The 23,529-nt window shown below is 32.4% G+C and overlaps 1 protein-coding gene and 1 long non-coding RNA gene across 3 annotated transcripts; both read right to left on the reverse strand.

Annotated features, from left to right (window-relative positions):
- Positions 1–2,291: 2,291 nt before the first annotated feature.
- On the reverse strand, positions 2,292–5,221 carry LOC104888697 (uncharacterized). 2 transcript variants are annotated; one of them, XR_007270884.2, is made up of 2 exons: positions 4,656–5,221; positions 2,292–4,347 (listed from the first exon to the last, which is right to left on the reverse strand). It is a non-coding gene; the product is annotated as an uncharacterized LOC104888697 (long non-coding RNA). The 2 variants fall into 2 exon arrangements; XR_007270885.2 differs by having other exon boundaries at positions 2,292–4,538.
- An 11,608-nt stretch (positions 5,222–16,829) lies between these two features.
- Positions 16,830–21,596, reverse strand: LOC104887781 (probable folate-biopterin transporter 6). Its single transcript, XM_010672523.4, has 4 exons — positions 20,664–21,596; positions 19,265–19,366; positions 18,417–18,587; positions 16,830–17,507 (listed from the first exon to the last, which is right to left on the reverse strand). The coding sequence occupies exons 1-4, from the start codon at positions 21,288–21,290 to the stop codon at positions 16,920–16,922; spliced, it is 1,488 nt and encodes a 495-aa protein (XP_010670825.2). The 5' UTR covers positions 21,291–21,596; the 3' UTR covers positions 16,830–16,919.
- Positions 21,597–23,529: the final 1,933 nt, after the last annotated feature.

The raw sequence follows: 23,529 nt of genomic DNA on the forward strand, positions 1-23,529 counted from the left end.
ATACACTATATCATTCAAAACTACACTATATCAAAAATTCCAACACTATACCAATCTAAAAAACAATATATGAAATAGAACACAATAATTCATATATACATAACAGAAAAAAACATTAACCAACTTCATATATATATTTAGCATTCATCAATTAATTACAAAACATTTGTCACTAATATGACATAACAATGTCATTATTTAGTGACAAATAATAATAGTTTAAAGATTCTTCATCTTCCAAAAAAGGAGTTGCTTACATTAATAACAGTCCCAGCTAAAAAAAACACAAAAAAACACCTAGCCCTAACTAACTCTAATTAATGCTTTATTCTTCACCAAATAAAATTGGGAACCCATCACAGTAAGCCCACCACTCACCACTAATGTGAGCCCAAAAATCAACACCATCTTCAAAAATTATGGACTTGAGAGCCCAGGCCTTCATGGAGGTGTCCTCCACTCAGGCGTCCAATGAACTGAATCCCTTATTTTCCACAACTTCCTCCATGTTTTACAGACATTCATCACATCTTCAGAATACCAACATGATACTTTGAGAATACATGAAAGGCCATAATTTGTTCCATACCCAACAGTTCGTGGGCATCTTCTAAACCATACCTTGCAATGGTCCTCCACTCTCTGCACACACTTTCCACACACTCTCTGTCCTTTGGGTCAGAAAGTCGAGGGAAAATATGGAAACGTAGAATCTCATGCATTGAGAGGACTGGATGAAGTTGATCAAGTGAAGCCATTTAACCTTCGAAAAAATACAAAAAATCAGCATAAAACAAATATCAAACCAAACTACACTACCCTTCTTTTACCCTCTGTTTTACATCTTCTTTTAATTTTAACTTGTTGAGTTTAACTTCATCATTTCAAAGGAAACCTAAACTATACTTGTTTACTAACAATTAATAACAATTCGCTAAAAAAATTAAAATAATTATCACAAAAACCTAAACTGTATGATAACCCAAAAAAAAATTCACATAAAATTTAACATAAACAACAAAAAAACAGAATTATGAATGTACCTTGCTAAAGTAAGAAAATGAGTTCAAAAATCTCTTTCAAATGCCTTAAAAATCGCTTTCAAAATCGCCTTGCTTAGTATGGTGGGTTTCTTAGTGGAAATAGCTGAGAAGAAATGAAAGGGTGCCATTCTTTTTAAATGAAGTGACTGCAGCTCAGGAAATCATCAGAAGATTATGCGCAGTACCCAACACAAGTAATTATTACTTTTGTTAATAAACCATAACTTAACTACAGTTGGCTTAGTTTTATTTAACTATGGCCATACTAATAAAACGTTACGTACATAAAGTTCTAAAATACCAAATTTTAATTCACTATATTATAAATAAAACCTTACGTACACTATATCATACATAAATAAACTATATAAATAAATACACTATATCACATACACTATAAGGTTCATACAATATATTAATAGATAGTCACATTATATTTAATACACTATATAATATATACATACACTATATAATATCCATATACACTATATCATTTTATTGAAATCATAGCCAAAAACACTATATAAAAATGCATATTATTGTAATATACACTATATCACATTTACATACACTATATCATTTTAATATACACTATATAATTTTTTAACATACACTATATCATTATAACATACACTATATCACTTTAACATACACTATATCATATCAATATACACTATATCATTTTAACAATACACTATATCACTGTAACATACACTATATCATTTCAAGATACACTACACAACAAGAATGTCAGCCTTTAGCGTCCGCAAAAATCAGACGCTAAAAACGCGGAATCGGACGCTAAATAATTTAGCGTCCGCTAACGGACGCTAAACGGCTGATGCAAAACCCTTGGTCGCTAATTCTCCAAATAGCGTCCGCTAAACGGACGCTAAAAAATTAGCGTCTGATATTTTGATGTTAGCGACCGATCTCTACGCAGTCGCTAATTAGCGACCGTCCGCTATATTTAGCGACCGCCTTTTCAGTCGCTAATTAGCGACCGACCACAAACAGACGCTAATTAGCGACCGCCGAAGCAGTCGCTAATTAGCGTCTGTTTTCTGTGTAGTCGCTAATTAGCGACCGTTTTCTCAGACACTAATATTGGAAGCGGTCGGTAAATTTGTGGTACGCATTTGCTCTTTTTTTTTGCTTTTGGTTAACTAATATTAAATGTAATAGCTTTTCGCTTTTCATTAATTGATATTAAATGTAATAAAATATGAAATGATGCAAATACCATACTTCTTTTGTTAATCAATTCAATTATTATTGATAATAAATGTAGATACAAGTGAAAAAATAATTCTAGAACTAAATTCTAGTATACTTAGAACAAAATCTAATACAAATCTCATATAATTACATGTACACTTTAAACTCCACGACAAAAATCTAGAACCAAAACGGACTTCAAATCTGGTATCTGGATCGAAACCAACTTCAAATTTGGAACTCAACTGTGAAGATAAAACTATCCTCCTTCCGGTAGATCTCTACAAGCCCTGGCTTTCCCATAGCTTCAGCTTAGCCCTGGCTTTCCCATAGCTTCAGCTTTCTTAATAACCTCGTCATCATAAGCATACGCCTCTGGATCAACTACAACCACCTGTGAGATGAGCACAACACACAGTTCTTTCCTATTTTTAAAAGATGTAAATATTCCGTAAAGTTTGCTTCTAAAGAGTCAAAACATGTAGATGTCAAGAAACTTTAACATCCTGTTCAAACTTGAGCACTTGATCAACATTACAGTGTTACACATTATACAAACAACTAAAAGATACTAGATGGTAATACAGTTAAAGATCAGTAACTTATTAATATTACTTGTCAGTTTTCTTTCAGCCAACTGAGACTACAAACATTATTATGACTACTGCCCAGAGGTATTTGTAGCTTTATTTCCAAAATGTCCAACAGAAAGTGTATAGAGAAACTTCATCAAGTCTTTATTCTGAAAACCTTCAGGATATCCTTTGCCGAACTTTACCCTCTACACAGAAACTAATTCTTTACCCAGGATTGTACTCTCATCTCATGATCATAACAAAAAAAGGGTTTCTTAAAACAGAAAGAACTTAACAAAGTAACAATGTCACAGTTGCAATATGCATCATGAAGGGAACACACTACACAGACTAGAAGATACTTTGTGTTTCTGCATATGAATATAGTAGATAAAAATCAATAGGGTTCATTCCAGGTTTCTGTAACAGAAGTGCGACAATAATGGTGTGAAGCGAATGTCAAATACCTCAGGCCAATATCAAGAGAAAAAAAAACACAGGAATTGAACGCACAATGCTAGAAGTACAAAACCTAATAACTCAAGACCACTACATGGAAGAGAACATGTCCGTAAATAGATGATAAACACTTACCTAAACAAGAGGAAACAAGAACATACAGCACAACTCCCCTTCTCAAATCTGCAAAAGACAACAGACAAAAACGCGACTATCCAAATGACAAGAGATGATGCGCAAGTATGTTTCCACTAAAGTTCAGTCTTATTCTCGAACATCTAGAGGAATAACATTTGCAACGCCAAACAACAACTATCTTCTGACGAAACCAGACAATTCTTCGATGGCCCCTACATCCCAAACTCGCAAACATACCATTAATGACGGGCATATAGAAGCTGAAGTATCACCAAATTGTAGCACATTCACGGACCAATCAATGAGCTCAATCACAAGATGAATACAAAAATACGTCCAGCTAATGATAAAACATAAGCATGAAACCGAAGGAAAGCACAAGAATTTCAAGCGATATAGACCCGTGAAGTTGAGCGAAATCAACTATAACCCACTTTCTTTTCGAAGGATTGAAGCAAATTGAATGACACCTAATCACCTGAACCTAATTCTGTGTTTCTGCAATATACTCTTGTCTGAATCACTTGACCGATCTACTGAGCAGCAGAATGATCGACCACATTCAAGCATTAGAAAGCATAAAAACTACCCAAGGTTTGCTTAACTACAGTATAACAATCCTAAGCACAAAAATCCGCGAAATGCAGAATCAATATCAGCAACAACAAAGTACCAAAATTCGAGCTAGAACAATTAACATTCGATCGTAAAATCGAAAAACGATAATAGCATAAAACAATCCAGACGAGAAAGATGAATTCATCACCATAAATCTTTGAATAAATTCAATGGAATATGACAGTTATTGAATTGTATTTGGGAGATTAGTTGATAGATCTAGATTTGGAGAGAGACTTACAATCTCGAAAGAAGGATAAGCATTTGATTGCAAAGATCCAAGCAAACCTCCATACCTGAATTTCCACAACAACCACCAAAACCTTATTGTTACGAAATAATTAGGACAAAAACTGACAAAAAAATCAAGAAAAAACCAGATCTGAAACAAAAATCGAAAAAGAGAGGATAAATAAAAATCGAGAAAACGAAAAAAACATACGAAAATAAAAATCGAAAAAAAGAGAGGATATATCAACATGATTACCTGGTTACAAAAATTGAAAAAAACCAACAGAAAATATGGCTTCAAATTATTAAAAAAAAAATGAAATTATATATCAAAAAAAAAAAACCAAAAATGAAAAGGAGAAGAAAAACTTACCTGGTTAAGGGCTTCGAATGAGAGTGAGAGTGAGAGCTGGGCGGCGGCAGCGCTTCTATGGGCGACAGTGAGAGAGACGAAGCGGTGAGTGGCGGCGCCGGAGATGGGCGGCGCCTTCGGGACGATAGAATGAGACGAGGGTTTTAGAGTGGTCGAATTAGAGAGAAGAGGAAAGATAGAGCAGATCTGAAATTCTGGAGTGGTTGTGTAATGGTAAAGATTTTACCGTCCGACATCAGACGGTAAATAAAAGGGGGCGACGGTAAATTTTGGACATTTTTTTTTAAAAAAAGTTCCACTTTTAACGTCCGTAAAACAGACGGTAAGCACAAACACGGACGTAAGTTAGCGTCCGATTTAAAGACGGACGCTAAGGCGGATGCTAATTTACGTCTTGCTGTAAACAGACGGTAAATTTCGAATGTAGCGTCCGCTTTTGTCGTCGGACGGTAAATGCAGACGCCAAAAAGACGGATTCTTGTTGTGCTATATCACTTTAGCATACACTATATCACTTTAGCATAAACTATATCACTTTAACATACACTATATCACTGTAACATACACTATATCACTGTAACATACACTATATCACTATAACATACACTATATCATATCAATATACACTATATCATTTTAAGACACACTATATCACTTAAATATACACTATATCACTGTAACATACACTATATCATTATAACATACACTATATCAGTTTAACATACACTATATCAGTTTAACATACACTATATCACTTAAACATACACTATATCACTTTAACATACAATATATCACTGTAACATACACTATATCATTTTATTATACACTATATCATTTTAACATACACTATATCATTTCAAGATACACTATATCACTTTAGCATACACTATATCACTGTAACATTACATATATCATTTTATTATACACTATATCATTTTAACATACACTATATCAGTCTAACATACACTATTCACTTAAACATACACTATATCATTTAACATACAATATAATAAAAATGACAAAAATAACTTCATTCTTTTATAACAGGTTCAATTGGCCAATCACTGAATAAACATGAAATTGGAGGAGTTTTACTTGGTCAAGTAAGATCAACATTGGATGATATACATGAGCTATATTGTCAGCATGCTGCTATAGTAGGTTCAGTGTTAGAAAATCCAAAAACAGAAAAAAAGAAGGGACATCAGTTGTGCATGAAAAGTACTATGTCTGCTCTGCTCAAGGGAAAAGAAATACCAAAATCAAAGAAAAACAGGTAGAGAATAATACAGATATAATAATACAAGACAGCAAATCAAAGAAACAAAGGACACGAAGAGTTATGATCACAAGAACTGAATGTCCTGCACTGATTAGAGCAAAGATGAACCTGAAGGACATTATGAAATTGTGCAGCATGTTATAAAACACAATCATCCACTTACTAGAGAACCATTAAATTACCTTCATAGATCTGAGCGTCAGATGAGTGATCCAAAGAAACAAACCATAAAGCTATGCAAGAGTGTGGCTGAGGCCGATAGATTCATTCCGATATATGAGTACAGAAGCAGGTGGTGAAGATGTATTGGGTCATTCCATGAAGGACCACTTCAACTGCTGTTATAAACTCAAAATAAAACCAATTGAGGGAAAGGATTCACAAAAAGTTGTTGATAACCTTTATGAGCAGATGCAAACAGATAGTAACTTCTTCTTTAGAGTAAGATTGAATGATGAAGGAAAGGTTTGCTGCTTGTTTTGGAGAGACTCTATGATGCTTGAGGACTATACAATCTTTGGAGATGTTATGGTTTTTGATACTACATATAGGACAAACAAGTATAATCTTATTTGTGCACCATTTGTAGGAATTAATAACCATTGGAAAAACACAATGTTTGCATGTGCATTTCTTGCGATGAGAATACCATCATTTGAATGGCTTTTTGAAACATTCAAGAAGTCAATGAAAGGTAAATGTCCAATAACTATATTCATGACCAAGATGCAGCAATTGCAGGAGCAATAAAAAAGGTACTCATGTTTATGTGACATTTGCACAACTTCTGTTATGTACTATTGAAAGAGCAAAGACTAACTAAATAAACTCATTGACAGGCTTTCCCAACATCAAGACACAGGCTATGTTTATGGCATTTGAGTCAAAATGCAAATCAACAATTTGGATTGATGAAAGCTGATAAGGAATTCAAGAACATTTTTCACAAGTGTCTCAGTGGTTGCATTACAACAACAGAATTTGAACAAACTTGGACCACAATGACAACAAAATACAAACTAGAAGATGATCGCTGGTTCAACAGATTGTATAGTTTGAAAGAAAAATGGTGTACACATTTAGCAAAGACTTCTTCTCTGTGGAATACTATCTTCACAGAGAAGTGAAAGCGCAAACCATGCTATTGGGTTTAAGGCAAGCAAAACCACTAGCTTAAGTGACTTCTTTTCAATATTCCAACAGACAGTAATAAGATGGAGAAGACAGGAAGAAAGGGATGATTTTGACTGTACAAAAGGAATACCAAAATCAGATCTCTGCATGAGTCCACTATTAAAACATGCTGCTTTAGTGTACACACATACTCTTTTCAGAGATTTTGAGGATGAATTCAAACATGCAATGGCAAGTTCAATTGAACTAGTTGGTACACAAGGGAACACTCTGACATACAGAGTTTTCCTCAATGGCATTGATGGTTCTTCTCAACAAGTCTCTTCAATTACCCAGAGATGACAATTGAGTGTGGATGCAGAAATTTTCAAGAATCAGGTTGGTTGTGCTTTCATGCCATAAGAGTTCTACACTTACATTCTGTCCAAAAAATTCCAGAGAAATACATATCATCAAGGTGGACAAGATTTGCAAAAAAAGAAGTTTGGGAGAAATTTGATAATCAATTGAGAGAAAAAGGAGAAATAAACAGCTTCACACCATGGAGGCTGCACATGATAAGGAGGTATGTAAACACGCTATACAATGTATCATTTTAATATACACTATATCATTTTATTATACACTATATCATTTTAACATACACTATATCATTAACATACACTATATCATTTTAACATACACTATATCATTTTAACATACACTATATCATTTAAACATACACTATATCATTTTAACATACACTATATCACTGTAACATACACTATATCACTGTAACATACACTATATCATTGCAACATACACTATATTACATAGAAATACAGTATATGTTTCTCTATATACTAACACATTAATTTCATAAGGTACTATAACCTCATATTAAAGAGCCACAGAATAGAACCAGCTAGAGCAGTGATAGAGGAAAGTTTCAAGAAAACAAATTCAAGAGTTGAAGAATTAATAAAGATAGAAGAAGCAAAAGCATCAGCAGAAAAAGCTAAAGCTCATGAGAAAGCATTACAAGAAGCAGCTGCAGCATTACAAGCTAATGAGAATCAAGAGAACAGCGCACAAGAATCACCACCAATACCAACAGTCTTGGATCCAGATAGAGCAGTCACAAAAGGAAGAGACAACAAGCGAATAAAGGGACACTATGATTTATACAAGAAGGCCTCAAAAAAAGGGAAAAAAAGACACAAGGAGTTTGGAAGTATAACTCCTAAAGAACATCTGTTCTAAAACACTTTACCAAGAGAACTATACAATGTTTTCAATCATTTGATATATTTATGAATTATACTGTAACATACACTATATCATTTTAACAAACACTATATGATTATAACACACACTATATCACTTTAACATACACTATATCACTGTAACATACGCTATATCACTATAACATACACTATATCATTTTAACATACACTATATCACTGTAACATACACTATATCATTTTCTTATACACTATATCATTTAAACATACACTATATCATTTTAACATACACTATATCATATCAATGTACACTATATCATTTTAACACACACTATATCATATCAACATACACTATATCACTTTAACATACACTATATCATTTTAATATACACTATATCACTGTAACATACACTATATCATATCATTATACACTATATCATTGTAACATACACTATATCACTATAACATACACTATATCATATCAATATACACTATATCATATTAATATACACTATATCACTCAAACATTCACTGTATCACTGAAACATACACTATATCACTATATCACTGTAACATACACTATATCATTTTGACATACACTATATCATTTTAACATACACTATCATTCTAAGATACACTATATCATTGTAACATACACTATATCATTCTAACATACACTATATCATTTTAACATACACTATATCATTTTCACCTACAGTATCATATAGAATGATATGTATAGAATAACACTGTATATAAAAATATACACTATATCATGTAGAATAACACTATATCATTGAAAACCATACTATATCACTACAAACTACTGTTAGATTACTAACACTATTTCTAAAATCATTCAAGACTACATAATTACATTGTTTGTAAACCTATTATATCAACACCAACCTAGTACTAGATTAGTAACATTGTTTGTAAAATTAGTGAAATATATCAATATAGTTTTACTTTCCTAATTTGACAGTTATCTTTTTCTTTGATGCCTTCTTCTTATTTGCATCCTCAACTTGTTTCTTCTTCTTCTCCTCCTGCATTGCATTTCTCAACTCCTGTTCTATCCTCTCACTCTCTTCAGCTTTCTTCTTTCTATTGTTTTCAATTAAAGCAACAGTCTCTGATCTCTTTGATCTGAATGATATCACGTTTTCCACAAGCTGACTTCTATTCTTATTCAGATCAGAAAAAACATGCAACCACACAAAGAGACTCTTGTTGCTTTCCTAATATTCTCCTGAAAATAAATTAAATAAGTAAGAAACAATATAAGAAAAAGATTAGATAACTCACTAAAAATAATTATATTAAACTTACATCATTCAAATATGGGCATTCAAACTCTTCAGAGCCTTCAAAAAGTAGCATAAGGACAAGTATGTAGACACCACAATCCAAATCATATGCACCTTTTTTCCAGCTTCCTTCTCTTCTGTCATACTCCATAAACCCATATCTCACCTTGAGATTGTGGGATTTTATAACATTGGAAAAGACTTGAAACTCCATCAGCAATGATTGAACTGAGAGTCTCCATCATTTTCTTATATTTTTCATCATCATCCCAAATCTTATTATCAACATAGAAAACAGTCCTTTTCTTTGTGTCCAGCACAAACAGGACAAAATGATTACCTCCTTTCACCAAAACAGGGAAAAAAACCTACAAAATTAAAACAAGTATAAACTACACTATATCATATCAATATACACTATATCATTTAAACAAGTACAAACATACACTATATCTTTTTAATATACACTATATCATATCAATATACACTATATCATTTAAACATACACTATATCATTTTAACATACACTATATCATATCAATGTACACTATATCATTTTAACATACACTATATCATATCAACATACACTATATCATTTTGACATACACTATATCACTGTAACATACACTATATCACTGTAACATACACTATATCATAATTTCAAAAACAGAATTTGTCTCACCAATTCAACAGTAGCATCCAATTTTTTTATGTTATTCAACTCTTGAATTTGAAACTTCCAGCATGAGATCAAATCATCAATGCGTTTAGCATCATTTTCATCTTCAAACACATTGAATAATGCAGCCTGCAACATAAGAACTCATATTATGATGAATAATGCATGCAAAGATAAACAAATAAACAACATAAAATATATTACAATAAAGTTCTTACACTCTGAGAAGAAGTAAAGTAAAACTTTTTTCGAGGACAGGGTTCATTAATATTCAACATTCTTGACCAATTGTCTAAAACTGATTCGAACATCTCAGTCTCAGTACCAATCGTCCAAATCTCACTCCTAGGTATAGAGAAGAAGACATCATCCAGTTTAAAGATCTCTTCACTGCAACAAGCAACACAAATTGTAAGAATATTTTCAATAAAAACAATACATTAAACAAATTTCAGTTAATAATTTACCTCCCATCTAAAGGATGTTGATTTTCAGAACAGTAATCAACAGCCTCCCTTAAAAATATTGGAAGACTTGCATCACATGTTCAAAATCTTTCATCATCTTAGAAAGATGAGTGAATGGACCCCCAACTGCATATTCATCCAGCCTTAGAGTTGATTTGGCTGGACCCCTAGACAAAGCATTCTGGAAAGCAGTCCATGTATTTTCCTCAATAATTATATTTTCAGCTGCCTCATTAAAAACGCTATTCACAACATTGTTGATCACATCATTAGTTCTCTGAGTCACCTGAGTGACTACAAAGCTAGGGAATGCAGTAGTAGAAGGATTAGACACTTCTTCCCAACCAGTTGGCAAATCCTTCACAACTTCTGCAATTGATACAATCTCATCAAAGTACTTCTGATAAATTGAACTTGACAATATTTTGTCCAAATCATCTTGGGAAGGATTTTCAGAAGGAGGATCGCCAACAATATGAGAGGCCTTCCAACTCTTCAACGCATCTATATGACAATGAGAGACAACATCCAAATCCCTCTTCCACAGCAACCACATAGCATGAAGCTCCTGTTAAAATCATAGCCAAAAACAATATATCAAAACGCACATTATTGTAAATACACTATATTATTGTAACATACACTATATCATTTTAATATACACTATATCATTTCACCATACACTATATCATTTTAACATATATACACTATATCATTTTAACATATATACACTATATCATTTTAACATATATACACTATATCATTTTAACATACACTATATTACTTTAACATACACTATATCATTTTAACATACACTATATCATTTCAATATACACTATATCATTTCTATATACACTATATCACTTAATATACACTATATCATTCTAACATACACTATATCATTATAACATACACTATATCACTTAAGTACACTATATCATTGTAAAATACACTATATCACTGTAACATACACTATATCATATCAATATACACTATATCATTTTAACATACACTATATCACTTTAACATACACTATATCACTGTAACATACACTATATCACTCTAACGTACACTATATCATTGGAACATACACTATATCTTTTTAACATACACTATAATCATTTTAACACACACTTTTCATTTTAACATATACTATATCATATCAATATACACTATATCATTTTAACATACACTATATGATATTAACATACACTATATCATACCAATATACACTATATCACATATAACCAGGCTATATCAGTCAAAACTCTACTATATCAGAAAATTGAACTTACATCTCTAGCTTGAGCAGTTATTTCTTCATCAGTCTGACTTCCTGGCGGAAGCTCAAACTGAATATAAAGCTTGCCCTTCACCTTCCTCTTGGGCGCAGCCTTGTTTGTTGCATCACCACCACTATTCCACCACTTCCTGTATCATCACTCAATACAGGACGTGGTACATACTGAACTTCAATTTTCCTTTGAACCGGCTTCATCCGGTTGAAATCAATTTGTCCATCTTCAGTGAAGTAAAACTTTGCACTGATTGGATAAGTTTCATCGAGTAAACCACTCCCAAACTTATCACAAAGTACTTCACGACGAACTCTCTTTGAAATTGACTCATTATCCCAAAGAGCCAAAAGAGGGAGTTGAGTTGGAGGCACCCCATCACCAATTTGTAGGTGATGGAATTAAATCAATGCAACAATATTATACAACCACTATAATGCGCACGGCCAGCTTTAGACCACATCGAGTTCTTGAACAGAACATTTGCATACATCAATCTACCCAAAATATATTTACACCAATTGTAATGAGGAATTTTCTGAACCTCATGTACAGCTAGAACAAGTCGCAAATCAACGTGTTATTTGCAACTGGAGCTAAAAAAGAGGAAAAGGCAAATAAAACATAAAGCTTTTTAAACACCTCCCCACCATCCACTAACTTCTTTAGCTCAGAATATACAGCACTCAAACCAATCTGACCTTTCTCCCGATCAACTTTAAAATACTCCTCCAACTTGCTTTTAAATCAAAATGCGGATTATCCGCATTAGGTCCCCTAGAGACATCCACCACATCCTGTCCTTCGACCATAGGGAACTGAAAGACATCATAAACATCATATTGGTTCACTTTGAACTCTTTCCCATAACCCACCTTAAACATCCCCGAACCACCATCGAACCTATCCACCAACCATGCACTCAAAGCATTGTTAGTCCTCGTAATCTTCAAATGCAACAACGAACCAAAACCTATTACCACAGCAATTAGTTCTGAACGGGTTTAATGTATTTTCTTGAGGAACACTGGATATTTTCTTCTTCTTCATAGATAGCAAGGTTTGATTCAGACTTGAATCTCTTACCCTCTTCATGACTTTTGGTACTTCTCGTATTACAATCATTTTACCAACATTAGTTCCTTCACTAACACCAGGATCACTTCTTCTATCCTGCTCTCCAATGTGCTCTGCAATAAATAATTGTAACATACACTATATCATTATAACATACACTATATCATTTTAACATACACTATATCATTATGACATACACTATAGCATTCTAACATACACTAAATATATTATACCATACACTATCACTTTAACAACACTATATCACTGAAACATACACTATATCACTGAAACATAAACTATATCACTATAACATACACTATATAATATCAAAATACACTATATCACTTAAACATACACTATATCATTGTAACATACACTATATCACTGAAACATACACTATATCACTATAACATACATTATATCACTGAAACATACACTATATCATTTAAGCATACACTATATCATTATAACATACACTATATCATTTTAACATACACTATATCATTATGACATACACTATAACATTTTAACATACACTATATCATTATACCATACACTATATCACTTTAACAAACACTATATCACTGAAACATACACTATATCACTGAAACATAAACTATATCACTATAACATACACTATATCATATCAAAATACACTATATCACTTAAACATACACTATATCATTGAAACATACACTATATCACTTAAACATACACTATATCACTATAACATAGACTATATCATATCAAAATACACTATATCACTTAAACATACACTATGTCATTGAAACATACACTATATCACTTAAACATACACTATATCACTATAACATAGACTATATCACTGAAACATACACTATATCACTATAACATACACTATATCACTGAAACATACACTATATCATTTAAGCATACACTATATCATTTAAACATACACTATATCATTCTAACATCACTATATCACAGATAACATACAATATATCACTGAAACATACACTATATCATTGTAACATACACTATATCATATAACATACACTATATCATATCAATATACACTATATCATTTTAACATATACACACTATATCACTCAAACATACACTATATCACTGAAACATACACTATATCACTGAAACATACACTATATCGTTGTAACATACACTATGACATACACTATATCACTTAAACATACACTATATCATTGTAGCATACACTACATCACTTTAACATACACTATATCATTTTAACATACACTATATCACTTTAACATACACTATATAATATCAAAAACACATAAACTGATGTCAATATACACTGTAAAAGAACTATCACAAAATATTAATTTAAAAATAAACCTAAAAAAAAGCATAACTCCAAAATTGAACAAAAATCAACAGAAATTTATCATCCAAACAATAAAAATCGCACAAAAAATCAACGATGAGTAATTGAACTACAAAACATCAAAACTACAAAATTATAAGAAATTATAGTAAAAACTAAAATCAACAACATAATTACCATCAGTGTGAGAAGTTCCAGTAACCTCCGGAACTTTTGCACCAGTAACCTCCGAAACTTTTGCACCATCGCCAAGACCAAGCGATGAACGCAAACCTCTACGTTTTGCAGCATTTCCGTTACCAAGCGTCTTCTTTCCCATCGCTAAATTCAAATTTTACCAGAACTCAAAATGAAAAAATTATGGCAGAGAGAGATTACACAAAACTGAACTTTAAGAGAGAGAAACTGAAGAACTTAGGGCAGAAGTTAGTGGGAGGAGGTTATGACAAGAGAAAAGATGAAACAAGACAGTTTCTGAACAAATCTGAGGAGAGAGAAAATATTAGAAGATATGCGCGCGAAAAACTGAAAAGGCAATAAACTCACGTGATATGGATCGGGTGCACACTAAGTTAGTGTGCACCGGGTTCATATTAGTTTTTTTACACGGGAAATGGAAATCCAGCAAGAATAAATTACTATTATTATTATACTATGAGTCACGATAGTAATACAAAGTATAAAGAACGGAAGGAGGATTCGAACTTTTGATCTATCGTTCGCAACACATCTCAATCTTAATCATTAGGCCAAGACATCATTGATTAATAATAATTGTAAGTTAGTGCTGATTTTATTTGTGAAAAAAATATTTTATATATCACCTTTTGTGAAAAATAACTTTAAATAATTTTTATAATTTATACATAAACTTAAAATTTTATTTTTATATACATCATTTTATCTAGCAAGTCTTACTTTAATTGTTCTCGTAACTTAAAATTTATTTTTTTTAGATACAACCTTATCTTGTTTGAAGGCGTTGATCCACTACTATTTTCTATATCGATGTTGCATGTGTTTTGTATTTTGTACTTTTCTTTTTCCTAATGGTTTACCGTTTACCTTCTAGTTTCTGCTCAAAAGAGTGTAAAAGTCTGACGCACATATAGGATACATGGGGATTTAAGTGGAGTTAACATCGTATAAAACCGGTGGGTCAACGCCGAAAAATAGAGTAAAGTTGTATCTTGCAAAAAAAATTACTTGAAAAATTATAAAATGTTGTTTCTTGCAAAAAGTAGTACATAAAAAAGGTTTGTTTAGTTAATTTTCAATTTATATTTCATTAATATCAATAATTGTTGTTGTTAAAAGAATCATGTGCCAATGTGCCATTATTAATCAAATATAGCATGTTAATTACGGTGAATGAACGATTTGGGAAAATTTAGGGAAATAAATAAAAATTTAAAGACATTTTATTGTTCAACCTTACTTTAGACTTGAGTAAGACTTCTCCAAATTTCACTCTTCATCACTAAGACTCACTTTATAATATTTAACCATTATAACTCATTATTTTACTTAGTTTATGCCATCTTTATTTCCTTTTAATCTACTGACTTTTACGTTTGTCAATATCGGATTTTGACTATTAATATCTCAAATTACAAACAACTACAATTATAAAAAGTTAATATTTAAAAAATATATATTTTGAGACGAATGCAACAGCAAAATGCAAGTGGCTAGTACTAAGATGATTCATCTTTTGAGTAAAAAAAACATGGACCAGTTTTACATGTCGCATCAGTCGCATGCAATGTTATCAAGATCGGGATCCTACTTTGGATCGTAGGGGTTGGTAGAATCGAATCGGTGGGATTGGATCGTAGGATCATAAGATCCTACAATTCAGTGAAATAGCGATAATTATACTAAAATATGGTGAGAACCTCATGTTGAAAATTTACACATATTAACAATGAATTTTTTAATTAGCAAATGATGATAGTTTTTCAATACTATAAGATTGAAGTAACATGCAACTAAAATCTAATAGGAGAAATATAATATGTGAATTACTTTATGATTTTTATACGTTAGAATCGGATCGTAGAATCGTGTGAATATCCTACCACGTGATTTTTTGTGGTTGGGCAGGATCGAAAGATCCTACAAAATTAAGTTTCTACGTAGGATCGAGATCGGTGAGGTCCTCTAGGATCGTAAAATTGTAGAATCGTAAGATCCGGATCGGAATTTTAACAACAATGGTCGCATGCATCATTAGTTGGTAACTTGATATAATATACAGTATACTCCATATGCAAGGATCAGCTTCAGAATTTTTTGCTAGCTAGATTAACACTTTATACTAGAAGTATATCCCAAGTTTTTTGGAAAATCTGATCACCAAACTTTTCCTTGAACTTTGCAACAGACCACCAAGGCACCGATGAGCATATCCTTAAGCTATACTATAATACAACCTTTTTGTGAAATCAAATGTCTATTTTTCAGCCAAAGGTACAAGCTCCAAACTTGCTTCTTCTAACTGAGTATTACTACATTTTTTGGAACTAAAATCAGAACTAACTAGACCATCATATTGAGTTGCATTAGGTACAAGAAATATCAAAGCAAGAGTACCAAATCTCAAGCAATTTCTTACAAAAACTGCCAACCACAAGTTACTAAAATTAGTTCTTGAAACATGCATAAGATGAAGTACCATTCCTCCCACCATTTTGGCAGAAAGAGAACCTAAACTGTCAATGCACATTAATAGTGCAAAAAATGTTCCTTCAATACCTAAAGGGCAAAGCCTTGTGCTCAAAACTACCATTGGCATCCATCGAATTCGGCCTATTATATTGTAAACGATTTCCTCGACGACGATGAAGAAAGAATCAGGGATCCCAACTGCTAAATTCCATCTTAGGATGAACATAAGATCAAACATTCCTGAAACGGCGTAAAGAAGTTGAGCATAGAAGAGGAGGCCTTTAAGTGGTAAGTCTTTCAAGAACCTTTGGTAGATGATTACACCCAGTATTGATCCTGCAGCTCCAATTGCATACATCATTCCTACGAACTCCTACAAGTGAGTAAACAACATTGTTAAGGACAATAATATGTATCTATCCGTTGATGATTGTTTGTTATCCTTTCATAAGTAATGGTTTATGTTCAATGTTTACATCATCATTAAACAATGTACTCTAAAACAAAAGATTATAATTCTACGCTATTAAGTTAGTTGAGACACTCTCTACATTCGAAAACAAAAAAAAAAAAAGAGAAAAAAGGGAAAATAATAACTCCAAAAAAAGGTAAAGGAAATCTTTGCCTAAAGCATAATGAACCAAGTAAGAGGACCATGGCTCCTACAGCCTATAGGCCCCAACATAGTTTTGAAGAAAATCAATGGTAATCAATGGTTGTATCTTGTTTTATGGTAAAGTGGTCCACTCCACAACCATACATGTTTAGAATTTTTTATGAAACTGGTCTACTTCCACAACTAGACCTGGTTATCCGACAGGGTAGCACAATGACTAATAAAGGATTACGGACAAATTTTACAGGGTTTTTATTGGACAGGGTTTTATTAGAGAGGGTCATTATTGGACACTGCCATTACAGGGCCAATTAAAGAACCCAATGATTTCGAAAAATAAAATAGGTTTTGTAAAAACAATTACATATTCGGATTCACATTCATTAAAACTCACTTTTGGCTCTCTTTGTTTCTTGTTCTTCTTGCACATTTGGCGGCCCCCATTATCGACCCGCTATCAGCCCACTACTCATTTGGCCCGACCCGCTACTAACCCTTTATGAAGCGACCCTCTTATGACCTGACCTGCTTTCGACCCGTACTAACCCTGACCCGACCCGTCCAATAACCAAGTCTATCCACAACTGGGTTCGCCCTTAGTACTATATGGTATTTCTAAATGTTGAAAAATCTTTATATTGTGCAATGGATAGAGAAAAGAAAAACCTTAGAGAATCCAGGACCAGCTTTGGGATCAGTATACCAATAAAAATGACCTTCATGAGTACTATAACTGAGGGCCAGAGACAAAAACATGAAGAGTGATGGCTTCCACACGTGAGGGAACTTTAGTGTTTTATACATATTCTCCATTGCGCTACCAAAACTTTCCACAACCTGCATCAATCATCATTGAACCATACAATTTAGCCAAATGAAAACAAACAAAAACCCAAGTTTAAAGAGTGTTTTGTGAATCAAACCTTGATATATAAGCTAAAAAAAGGCTTCCACATTGAATAAGAATAACATTAGTTAGAGATGATTGTTTAATTAATATATTTCGTGACCAGTTTGATCTATTCAATATTGACATTCTTTAACCCAGTCAGTGACTAGTTTAATCTATTTAGTAACTAGTTTACCCCTTCGGTAAAAATACCAAATTAATTTTTGAAATTGTATGTTATAATTCGAGAATCAAGAAAACAAAGGAAGGAGAAGAGAATGAATGACTAGAATAGTGTTGGGTTAGAGTGAAATAGAATGAGCTTGTTAGAAAATTTTAGTTATGGATTCGTCTAATTTCATATTAAAATTAAACCGTCTATTCTAATAATTTGTGATCTTTGTACACTACCTTTTTGAAAAGTCGAAGAAATTACAAAACTAGCTATGGGATTAAATAACATCATATACTCAATGAACATGAATAGGCTTTTGTTAATCAAATTTTTGTAATTCAATTCCAAAAATAAGCTCTTAAGCATTTTTTTTTTTTGGTTGTTGTAGTATTTATAAATGTTGTCACACTAACTAAGAATACACATTTTGTAAAAAGTATAATAAATTACCTTATGAGAATCTTGGGTAGACTTAGCAACTCTTGGTTCATAAATGAGGAATCCCAAAACTATAAATGAAACTGGTGCGATAGTTAAAAGCCCGAGTGCTCCCTATGAAGTAAAACAAATAAAAGCAGATTAATAATGAGCACAACCAAACTATCTATTGAATAATTGAACAACTTGTAAAATAAGTTTCCCACTATAAAGAGACGGTCTATTTTTAATTTAAATGTAGGTGCGGTTCAAACCCAATATTAAGAAGAGAATGGACTATTCTTTTTTTAATATAGTGACTACTTTAATATATTTAGTGATCATTTTAATCTATTTAGTGACCAACTTAATCTATTCAGTAATAACATTTTTTAATTTATTTAGTGACTGATTAAATCCATTTAGTGACTAGTTTAATCCATTTCGTAAGATTGTAAGTATTTTTAAAAAAAAATTGTTGTAATTTGATATTTAAATGGAAACAAAGGAAAGAGAAGAAAATGGACGACTAAGATGGTGCAAGATACCTAGAAATAGTGTTAGGTTAGAGAGAAATAGAAGGGGCTTGTCAAGATAATGTAGGTTTGAGTTGTCTAAGAATTACATCTTAAGAGTATGGTATAGCTAAGTGGTTCATGAATAAGACAATGGGTTTTTAAAGAATGCACAAGGTGCTCATGTTTTCTTTTAAAAAAATTGTACCCCATAGTTTTAGCAAAAAAATTTCACCACATATGCTTAATATCTAACAAACATAAACTCTATTAACTAAACAAGCCTAAATGAGTTTATCTAACGTACAATAAACTTTATATATTCTGAAGTTTCGATGAATGAACTAGATACATTTATTTAATAAACGTTATCCTTCGTTCGTTCATTAAAGGTATATAGTGAACTTTTTTCAAACTTTAGAAATAGACATTATATCTTTCAAACCACGAGGTTACCTCGTTCGTTCTTTGAAACCTAGTACAAGGTGCAAAATCCAACAAGTCCAATTGTCAATTGCCATTCAAATACAATTCAAAACTAAAGTATCAAGCATTATAATTATGTCACATACAACATCATACAAAATACAATTCAAAACTCTTATACTTCCTCCGTTTCATACTACTCGCTACACTTCTCAATTCACAGACTCCTAGGCAATTTTTGGAGAAGAGAGAGGTAGAGAGTAAAAAGAAAAGGGACCCATATAAGAGGAAAGAGATAGAGAGAGTTTATTGCCCAAAAAGGAAGTATAGCAAGTAATATAAAACTTCTCACACTGAAAAGTGTAGCGAGTACTGTGAAACGGACGATGAAGTATGTAGCCAACTCTAGCATCAAAACAAAATAGAGAAACCTCTAAACAAATTATAAATCTCTAATTGAAAATTAATAACTTGTGAAGAAGAAAACAAACCTGAGCACCAAGCAAATGAAGAAGAAATCCACTAGTAGAATATCCCAACAAATTTCCAGCAGAATGACAAAAACCACAAAGACTTTGCAAATCAGCTGCCAATTCTTTCACCTCTATACTATTCTTAGCAGTACAAGCATCAATATTCACAGTTGTGATCGCCATTCCAACAGCAACTCCAATCAAGCAAACTAGAGCTAGACTTGTTGGCGAATTCGAAAACGTCGTAACAATCACAGCAGACAACACACCAATAACTCCAGCAATGATAAAATAAGGCCTTCTATGATATCCCATGATTGGAAATACATCAGTAAGAAGTCCCCAAAGAGGTCTTAAGATCCAAGGAATGTAGTAAAATCCTACGTAAAATTGAGCAGATGAAGGGTTGATTCTTTGGACATCTTTCCAATAGTAATCAGTAACGACACGAAAGTAGGAATCGGAGAATCCGAGATTGAGGCCATAGACAAAAATGATGCTAAGGATGTAAGAAGGGGTGAATGAAGAAGAGAGCATTTGGAGCCATTGAAAGGGTTGGTGAAGAAGGGAGGAAATCGGGTTTTGAAAGGCGGGTTTGGGTTTCGATGGCGGAGTGATGAGCTCATCTGTTTCATGGGAGCTCATGGGAGCTCTTGGTATGAAAACAGAGAAGGGAGATGGGGATGGAGGGAAGAAGGAGAAAGGTGTTGACTTTGAAAGTTTCTAAAAATAGGGAAATACAACTAACAACTGTACTACTTTATGACTTTATGTAACATGGGAGTTAACTAACAAAAGAGGAAGTATTTTCTCATACCCGGTAGGGAACAATTTGTCCCATATTATGGCCATGTTTGGTAAATGGCTTTTTCATTAGTTTTTGACTTTTGGCTTTTCAAGTTGGTCGATCAAACGTGCCAAAAAAAAGTGTTTGGTTATTAGCTTTTTGGTTGGTTGAAAAGTTGGCTTTTAAGCCAAAATGAAAAAGCTGTCTGGAGCAGCTTTTTGGATTGACTTTTGGCTTGTTGGCCCACAAACTCTCTAATAAATAGCTAACAGTCACAATTAATTTTGTCAAACACTTTTGTAAACAGTTGGCTTAAACAGCCAACTTAAAAAGCCAATACTTACAGCCAATGCTTCCAGCTAGTCAAACAAGTCAACTAAACCAGCCAAAAGCCGATTGCCAAACAACCCCTATGGCATTTTTGTAATTTTACTAGCAACTTGATACAATGTAATATGATTAGTTGCAGCCAAGATATAATATAATAGCTAACTAATATGATAAGATAGTGTTAAGATATGATATACTAGTCATCTAATACATCAACTAGATTTCAACTAACAATCCCCAAATAAAAATATATGATTTTTTTTATTTAATTTTTTTTATATTAAATTTTTATCATAAAAATTACTGAAATGTCATAGTATTGGACCATACCGGATATGGAAATATCATTGCTCACTAACAAAACAATGAAAACATAGGAATTAAATTCAAACATGGGAGTTAATAGTGTAGAAAAAGATAAGGAGAGAATCTCACTTATACCAAATGGGTATTAGAGATGGATAATTATTAAAAGTAACTTTTTTACTTCAACTTATATGAATTAAATTTATTAAATGTTATTTAACTGATTAATCACAACTTCACCTTAAATATATCTGATGAGATATATATACCTTTTTTCTTTTAGGCGGATGAGAACGCAAGCTCTAAATACTAGTCAAAAAGATTGAAGTACTAGAAGATAGTTGATGATAGACACGTTTTGACTAATTAACTAGTGAGTGTCCCGGGCGATGCCCCGGATTGTTTCTTTTCGTAAATTTTTGTCTTATAAGGAAAAAATTGACGTCATAATTTGAAGAATACAAGAAATTGGAGTAAGAGTTTATATCTACAATAGTCTACTATCATTACCATTAATGTGTTAGGTATTCAACTACTTGTGTAGTCTTTTAATGAGGTATAATTACAAGATCTTATTATATTTTATTTTGAAATATTAAACAATGATGTTATGTTGGATCAATGGTTAAGCTTTCACTTTTCCTTTCAAAGGTCATGTGTTCGATACCTCCTAACCACACAACATAAATTTTTTTAGTTGAGAGGTTTGACATAAAAATAGAGCATTTGCATTAGAGGCTTAGAGGAGAGTGCCACGTGGCACATAGACATTCTTATGAACGCCTAATATGAAATGAATCAAAAGGTGTGTTTGACAAAATATATACATCACGTGGAGTCAATAGAATTGTACTACATATGCAGTTCCCCAGCAACATGCCACGTCAACTAACAAAAATAAATATTGCTTGGAGCCAGATTCAAACCTATTATATATTGCTATTAAATGAAATACACTTACCATTTCAACCAATTTTTATTCCTGCTTCAAATGTCAACATAATATTACATGTACGTTTTAAATGTTGAGTAAATGAGTGCACTCTTCTCCTTGCAACTTTAAAGATGAAGCTTTATTTCTTTATTTTTATTTTCTCATGAGTGGAGAAATACACAAAAACACATATCAAGTGCGACAAAAAAAAAAAAACAATAACACCCGAGACAATGCCCGAGCCCCAAATACTAATTTGTTTGTAAAATATGTATGATTGTTTTAAAGGATACAACAAAATAAGCATATGGCAAAGTGCAATAAAATTTTCTTTGTCAGCCATTGCACGTGCTAACAACTCTCGACAAAAAGTAACGACACTATTGATTTGTTAATGCCTACTTGGTTTTGCTGCATGTGTGCAAATTATAATACTCTCAGATGAGTAATTCCCAAGTTTAAACTAATGAGATATTCAGCAGTTTTCCCTTCTTTTCTTATATATTTACAACGGTAACAGGGTCTTT

Source organism: Beta vulgaris, chromosome 2 (assembly GCF_026745355.1).
Source record: "Beta vulgaris subsp. vulgaris cultivar EL10 chromosome 2, EL10.2, whole genome shotgun sequence".
Taxonomy (NCBI): Eukaryota; Viridiplantae; Streptophyta; class Magnoliopsida; order Caryophyllales; family Amaranthaceae; genus Beta; species Beta vulgaris.

Coding starts and splice junctions, on each gene's coding strand:
- LOC104887781 (XM_010672523.4), bottom strand. CDS start 21,290: ATGAGCTCCCATGAAACAGATGAGCTCATCACTCCGCCATCGAAACCC. Junction 18,588..19,264: donor CTACCCAAGATTCTCATAAG/GTAATTTATTAT, acceptor TGATTGATGCAG/GTTGTGGAAAGTTTTGGTAG. Junction 17,508..18,416: donor CTGGTCCTGGATTCTCTAAG/GTTTTTCTTTTC, acceptor ACTCACTTGTAG/GAGTTCGTAGGAATGATGTA.